This window comes from Mizuhopecten yessoensis, unplaced genomic scaffold (genome assembly GCF_002113885.1).
Source record: "Mizuhopecten yessoensis strain PY_sf001 unplaced genomic scaffold, ASM211388v2 scaffold715657, whole genome shotgun sequence".
NCBI lineage: Eukaryota > Metazoa > Mollusca > Bivalvia > Pectinida > Pectinidae > Mizuhopecten > Mizuhopecten yessoensis.
Genome location: NW_018479726.1, coordinates 21,249 through 29,678, shown reverse-complemented (window position 1 = coordinate 29,678; position 8,430 = coordinate 21,249). Strand labels below are relative to the sequence as shown.

At 31.4% G+C, this 8,430-nt stretch overlaps 1 protein-coding gene across 1 annotated transcript; it reads right to left on the bottom strand.

Annotated features, from left to right (window-relative positions):
* Window positions 1-348: 348 nt before the first annotated feature.
* On the bottom strand, window positions 349-7,641 carry LOC110441176 (scavenger receptor class F member 1-like; the record flags this gene model as incomplete). The annotated part of the gene is made up of 6 exons (XM_021484272.1): window positions 7,545-7,641; window positions 7,181-7,279; window positions 3,686-3,781; window positions 2,897-2,989; window positions 1,321-1,416; window positions 349-444 (listed from the first exon to the last, which is right to left on the bottom strand). Coding segments are annotated over exons 2-6 (412 nt in total), but the record flags the coding sequence as incomplete, so codon positions are not given.
* Between the last annotated feature and the right edge of the window lie 789 nt (window positions 7,642-8,430).

Sequence of the window (8,430 nt, the reverse complement as noted above, 5' to 3'; positions counted from 1 at the left end):
CTTTAAGAGATTTTTGTTTCAGAATTAAAGACATAACATATGACAACCTTGAACTTTTACATAAGCAGAGATTGTCGGACTGTTACTCGGTACTACTTTATACCACGAAAGTGAACGATCGTGAAAATAAAGTATGTGTATCCTACAATTTGAAAGACACTTGATAATTACTGTCATAAGTACACGAAGATGTATAACTATATCTGTTAGGGAAATCCTCTTAGTCACGAAGCAATCATAAATGAATTTTAATGAATAACTGAAATGATATGTTAACTACTGTGTTTCTTTTTAAATCCATCTGAAGCTGTAACATGTTAATACACAATATACTGTAATATACAATACCTTCACATTGTCCACTGAACTGACTACACGTGTTGTCTTTACATGCGATGGGACATCTTTGTTGGCACGTGCTTCCGTGAAATTCTTGTTCACATCCTGAAAAAGGCACCAATATGATCGATGTCTAACCTATGAGTTCGGGAATGAATGACCACGGACATAGTTAAGGCTTCTAGCTATAAAGTTCTAGTCTAGTCAAATATATTTTTTATGTTTTTGTAAATCACATCTTTAGGATTTGGTCTGGTCAGCTAGGTTTGTTTATCTTGACAACTGCAAATATCATAATAGTGCACACGTCCTACGGCCAAATACACAAATATGTTCTGTTCTTGCTTTCTAAAATCAATCATTTTTAACTACACATTCGTTCAGAGGACATTCGACAATGATATTTTAGATAGCATGAATCATAATCTAGCGTACGTGTACAGAACCCGTTTCCCTGAATACACAAGTTATCTTTGCAGTAAATGGAACACGTCTGGTCGCAGGTGTTCCCATATAACCCCAGAACAAATTCGGAAACTATTAAATAAAGGATAGCTTCTGTCAACACATACTTGTTTGCTTTTAAATAAGCATACAAAAACTGAACAAATAATCGAATCAATCATTTTAGCTTAGCATGTTATTGCAACCAAAATTTTAAACTAAATTAAAAAAATTGCTAAACATGCTTTATTTGTATAATTAAAATAATTGTTCATCTGTTTCTCTAGTTCTTCTGTGATCATCTTATATAAAAAAAATCACTTCAAAAATTTTGAAAAAGAATATTCAACATATTGATTATTTCTAATCACATTTTCAAATGCATGACAAATGATTCATTGGCTGCTTGTATACATTTGATATAAAAATATAGCTATGCATGACAAATGATTCATTGGCTGCTTGTATACATTTGATATAAAAATATAGCTAAATGCCAATCATGAAGTTATAACATTTTATCAATATAATTATTACCTATACAAAACCTGTTATCTTGGATACAAATGTTGTCTTTACAATTGGTAGGACACGTCTGAGTACAGGTACTACCGTGATATCCGGCTAGGCATTCTGAAGTATTATATTGGCAAAAAGTTCTTTAAAATAAGTATACTAGTTACTCCTGATCCAAAACTTAATCATTTTAATTGTGTTAATACTGATAACTGAAGCGAAATGAAGCACTAGGAAAATACCTATCGAGCAACTAGTTATGAACTCAAAAAAATATTTCTGAAAAGCAGTAACGACATGTTGCTTTGTTTATATATCTCTGAATTACTTAAGTGTATTACTGTTTGATGCACAGGCATAGTTAATTTAACTTGTTTCACAAGTTATGTTGTGTTCTCATCTAAGGCATTGCTCATCATATCAAGTATAGCGAACATATAATGAAATGCATCCAATACATAAAGCGGTATATATACAACGAATATCTGGCAAGCGTCAAATATTTATTGTATTTTTTTTGGTTCTGTTAGGCTTATAAAATCTTGCAATTTTTCCATACAAAACTTTACAGATTAAATAGTAGATTTCCTGCGTTGACTATGTCGCAAAACAGGATGTATACACGTTAATACAAATTATCTTAATCATAACTAAATTTCAATGTAGTGCCTTTGTTTCAAGTTTATGTGAGCAAGTGTGGTACAATTGATTGGTATTTAGTGTGAAACTATATGTCACGATTCAACTCAAGGATTCAAATGCGTGAACATATTTTGTTAAGACCTATGTTTTGACCTTTTATGGGGTTTTTTTCAAAATGTATCATCACTGGTCCATTGCTGGTAGAGTGTATTTAAAGCTAAACTTTTGTGGTATATATTTCTCGGTTTTTACCGCCTATTTTAACACATCAATGAATGGATTTATCCCTTATAATTTGTTTTCATTTCTAATTTTCACAGATAATTATAGCAACAAAGGAAATATGCATAAAATATGTTCAACATATAGGTAATCTTTGAAGCAGTAACGGCGTCAGTTCGTTCTACTTTATATGACATTTAGAACACTAGGCATTTTTTCACTATTAAGTAAAAAGAATGGTTATAATACATAGAAAAATAAATACAACCATAAGCACGAAGAATATACATTTTTTTGACAAAACTCTGCCGTCACTTATAGGATCACAATTGATGGGAAAAACAGAACAGCTTAGATATTAGTACATACGACTGCTATTTCCAGATACATTTTCATAGTTAGCGTCTATGTAACCAGAAAACTGGACATCTCAGTGTCGTTCAAATCATACCTTGCGCTTGTGAAAAAATATCTGCACGGTTACAATTTTTACCTCCTAGTTATATACAAAATAGACATATTCCATATGAAACACTCATGTAGAAAATGGGTGTTTCCTAGCTCCTACTGTAAAGTGTTATATCACTTTCTCGTTATATATCATCGTGTATACTAATCAGAATTATTATCGGAACAGTCTAAAATTAATTAACGGTAGCAAATATTTGGAAAATATATATTTGATAGTTAATGAAAAAGAAGTGTATCCCCCTTTTAATATTTGATTACTTACGAATGCAGTTTCCAGACGATTTGTCGCAGACCGGATCGACACAGTTCGGGGAGCAGGCGACACAAAGAGGACCGGAATAACGGTCTTCACAGCCTAATTAAAAGTAAACATGATGTATTGATAGAGTATATCTTGAAAATGATTAACAATGAAGGACTATATATCTTTTCTTAAAAAACTGTAGAAATATTAAAATTTAAATAATATTAACTTTTGCGTTTACTTGACAATACGTACATATGTACATAAAGGGTTAATTATTCAATTTACATGTAACGCCAGATTTGTATCCACTCTAGGGCAAATACTTAACTTTATGCATTAAGAGCCCCCGAGCGCTAACATCCGGGCAAACAAGAGAGATATAGTTGACATAACTGATTTCATAATTGTTGTAAAGTAAATAAACCTTATATATGATAATAATACTTATCTTATATGGTATATTATCACAAAGCTGGTTGCAGACTTTGTCACATCATGAAGAAATAATCATTAGGTAATATAAGAATGTTTTAAGACCAGTTGTATGTATTCACGAGGGAATAATTAGTACCAGGGGTAAGATTCCGTTATGCTTGAACACAGTATAGTCTTGTCGGATAACAGGTGTCAAGCGAAGCCATCGTGTGAGAAAATAGATAAGTATCAATAAACTCAAAACTGTGATATTGAAATATAACTTTAATATAACAAGGCACTTCTACCTATTTCTTACACTGATGTGATATCTCAATATAAAGTTAAATATTTAAGTTGATAAAACAAATTATCAAATTGATAACTTACCTATACACACACTGCTATATTGGTCACACAGTTTGTCTTGACAGTTATTAGAACATGATTGGTCACACTGGCTGCCATGGTACCCATTGGCGCAAGCTAGAAAAGGTTAAACAGATTAGGAAATGCGCTTCGTCAANATATGATGTTGATTTATGTCTTACAGTAATTTTTAATAACGAGAACGCTAGCTAGAAATTTCGACATACATTTTTGTACTTTGTGGTCATTATGACATTTCATGTTCAATTGGTAAAACGGGTTTCTGTAAACCTAAAATGAAATAATAATGTTCTGTCAACCTAAAATAAGAAGAATGATATGTAAAACAATATACTTTTAACAATATGAGAAAAGCAATTAAAATAAATCATGATATTGTAAAAGGACGTAGATTATAAGACATTCGGTAAGATATATAGTATGCAAACTATACCATACAGTTGTTTCGTCTTTTTTGGAATCATCGATGATGCTAGAAAAAATGGTGTTACCAAATTGGAAGCAAAAGGGAGGAGTACAAAACCCTTTTATGATACGTAATCAAGTTTAAATGAAAGATAATATATTATATTTAGAAGGTATAAAAAGTGGCAAACGTGCATCTGTATAACGGTACCAACAAAGGAGGGTTATTTTCTCTATATTCAAAATTTGCTGCAGCTAAATCAGATGATCTGTCCTGGAAAACAATATTTGAAATAAACGGTTAATAACTCGTGTCATCTATTTGCTCTGTCCTATTTGCTTGACACGATTGGTCATAACGATTGTTATTATAGAAATATTTAAGATTAATTCAATATAAACTAATTCATTTTTAACTATTTCTAAAAACAAGTTAAAAAATAGTATAACAAAACAACGAAACAATTAGAGGGTAATGTAAACAAGTCACGAATTGTATAGCTATCAGAGATCAGAATTTTAAAACAAGTCTGCATGAAAGGTAAAACAAATTCCAGGTACGGTAAAGGCTTTACGTAGTACGTGCAACACTCGTGAGGTTCATGAAAGGAATTGTTCTCTTCATCCTGACCTTACAACAAACGATTGAATTATTTTTCTCCTGACTAAACTTTCAAAATGATCTAAGTCGTATTACAGGCAATTATAAAGGAAACACAAAATCGGCTATTTAGGAGGAGATTTATAATAGGATATGCTACCTATTCATCATGTATGCTCTTGTTGTAAAAAATAAAGCAAATAATATGGATATGAGGGAACCATAAAATCGGCTATGTAGGCAGAGATTAATAAGTTAAGCCTATGTGTCAATGGTAATTCATGCAAAACAGTTATTTTAAATTACAGGAAAGTATAAAAGTTATAATAGCATACTTTGTGATAATTGCAACATATTTTTGTTCCATTGGCACTTCCATTTTGTGTAAAACCTAAACGAGATAATGATATGTAGGAACAAGAATTTTGCAGCCCATTAGGAGTGGCAATATAGACCTACTGGNTATAAAAAGTGGCAAACGTGCATCTGTATAACGGTACCAACAAAGGAGGGTTATTTTCTCTATATTCAAAATTTGCTGCAGCTAAATCAGATGATCTGTCCTGGAAAACAATATTTGAAATAAACGGTTAATAACTCGTGTCATCTATTTGCTCTGTCCTATTTGCTTGACACGATTGGTCATAACGATTGTTATTATAGAAATATTTAAGATTAATTCAATATAAACTAATTCATTTTTAACTATTTCTAAAAACAAGTTAAAAAATAGTATAACAAAACAACGAAACAATTAGAGGGTAATGTAAACAAGTCACGAATTGTATAGCTATCAGAGATCAGAATTTTAAAACAAGTCTGCATGAAAGGTAAAACAAATTCCAGGTACGGTAAAGGCTTTACGTAGTACGTGCAACACTCGTGAGGTTCATGAAAGGAATTGTTCTCTTCATCCTGACCTTACAACAAACGATTGAATTATTTTTCTCCTGACTAAACTTTCAAAATGATCTAAGTCGTATTACAGGCAATTATAAAGGAAACACAAAATCGGCTATTTAGGAGGAGATTTATAATAGGATATGCTACCTATTCATCATGTATGCTCTTGTTGTAAAAAATAAAGCAAATAATATGGATATGAGGGAACCATAAAATCGGCTATGTAGGCAGAGATTAATAAGTTAAGCCTATGTGTCAATGGTAATTCATGCAAAACAGTTATTTTAAATTACAGGAAAGTATAAAAGTTATAATAGCATACTTTGTGATAATTGCAACATATTTTTGTTCCATTGGCACTTCCATTTTGTGTAAAACCTAAACGAGATAATGATATGTAGGAACAAGAATTTTGCAGCCCATTAGGAGTGGCAATATAGACCTACTGGGATGTTTAACGACATATTTGTAATGTAATGTAATGTAATGTAATGAGCCCTATTCATGTTTGCTATTGTGGTAAAATTACAAGAAACAGTAATATTTACTACGTACATGAACATACTCCGTTCCCTTGATCACATGTTTTGTCCTAAATCGTTGTTTAAATCGGCACTACCGTCTTCCATGATATCAATATATGAAGATGCAAACAACTACATCTGTAGCCATATGAAAAAAGAATTTCAAACTAACTACATGTATGTCATTGTAATTACTGATTGTGTCAAAGGAATTTTATCTTAACCGGAATTATTTCCTGTAGTGTTATCAAAATATCAATATGACCGATCGTAGCATTGCCTACGTACATATGTTCTTGCACACAAAACAAAGTTTTCTTGATCACACATTTTCCCCTGAAAGTTTTCACAATATGGTTGATCACAAAGATCACCATAGCATACATTGACGTTGGGAAACGTTTGATACATACATTGTTTGTGTAAAAAGTAAAACTTTGATATCACATATTAACAAACTGATGGATTGTTTTGAAGATAAATGAAGTCAATATTAAATCAAAGACCATATTTCATTAAGGCCATATGAAAGTGTTTTGAGATGATATAATACATAACCAAATGTGCCATAGTATAAAAATTAGCATCCACTTGGTGACTAAGATATATTTATATGTAAATTTTATTGAACTCTGTTGCAATCGCATAAACAATCAGTATGCTAGCATACGGCCAATATTAATTGTTTACTTTGCTTTGCTTTGCTGGACCATATTGAAAACAATGATCGCCATTTGAGACTAGGTGTCAAAATAGCTGTATTTAAAAACACGTTACTACAAGTTCAATTTAGTTTTCACTAATGTATGTATAAACTACACCACAAAGTAAAAATAAATGATGACATGTGTTTTGGTATTGAATGGTGATCGCGGTAAAGACTGAAAGTGAGACTCTCTAAGAAGGGCAATACGTAATTCAGTTGAGACCTGCAAGAGTAAAACAATACTGTAACGTAAATCATGGTATATCTACACATCAGTGCATGCTTATCATAAACTCACCAAAAAACAATATTGTATGTTTTAATCATAGATACCGGTATTATGGTGTAGTACTTACATAAGCAAACACCGGACTCCACATTACACATGTCATTTAAACAGTTTGTCGGACATGCTGTACACACAATACCGGACTTATAAAATCCTGGCGCACAGTCTACAAATAATAAATCATTACTGTTTATAATTATGAGTGTGTTAAGGTTTGACTGTTTATACAAAGTATCATATTACAATTATCAATTTGATAAAATTGAATGAAATGTAATAGTTAAATGTATTTAACTGTTATTATAACTTTATCAAAGACAATGGAACTTCATTGAAATAAAAAGAAACAAAGATAGAGAGAAAGTAAAACAATAGTAAACTCTTAACAGTAAACATTAGTGATTTAATTTGTTTGTCAAGTATTTACTTACATGTACACTGGCCGCTGTTAGAATGACACAGGCTATTAACACAGGTTGTATCACAATTGCTATCACAGTTACTGTTGCCATATTTTCCTACTGGACAACCTGCAATTTGTATTTCTTAAGATGCAATGTCTACAGAAAAATCATATTCTTCTTTAACAACTGTTATCAGTTTATTCGTAAAATAAACAAATATCGTACTTTTAAAATAGGAATACCAATACAAACAATTATTAAAATTCTTGGAAGGAATTTTGTGAAGTTCATCATCACTCACAGAAAGCATCTGTAACAAAACAATCCAAGAGCAAAGTTGTTTAACTGAACATGTGTTACAGAAATATGAAAAAAGAACCTTGAACATAGTATATAAAGTGACACAAAATAAACTGATCAGATATTTCGTGTTTTAAATAAATTAAAATCGTTGATATTGTAATACTAAATCCTACACTTAAATGACAATTACATGTCTGTTAGAAGTGAACTGAGCTTCGTCTTAATTTTAACTAGTTGCGATGCTTATTAATATGTGGGCAGAATTCATTAAGATTTTAAAACTTTGTTTAGGAATACATGCGATGAACACATACTGTTTTGTTTATGTTTTAATCTGTTAATAAAACAATAAGAATTTTATTGATTATACAACAGGTATGAAGCCTGTGCTTCCATCTTGCAATAATCACCTTTGTAGCCGGGATTGAAAAATACAAAACGTCTTAATGTTGGGTCTAATTGGAGAACAAGAAAAAAACCCACGTGGTCGGGCAAGTAACTCAACATCTTTTAATGTCCTATCGATGAATGGAACCCGGCTATCTTGCTGAACGGCAAGTGCATTATTCATTGCGCCACCCGACCTACCTTTTCTATTTTGTTGTTTTTG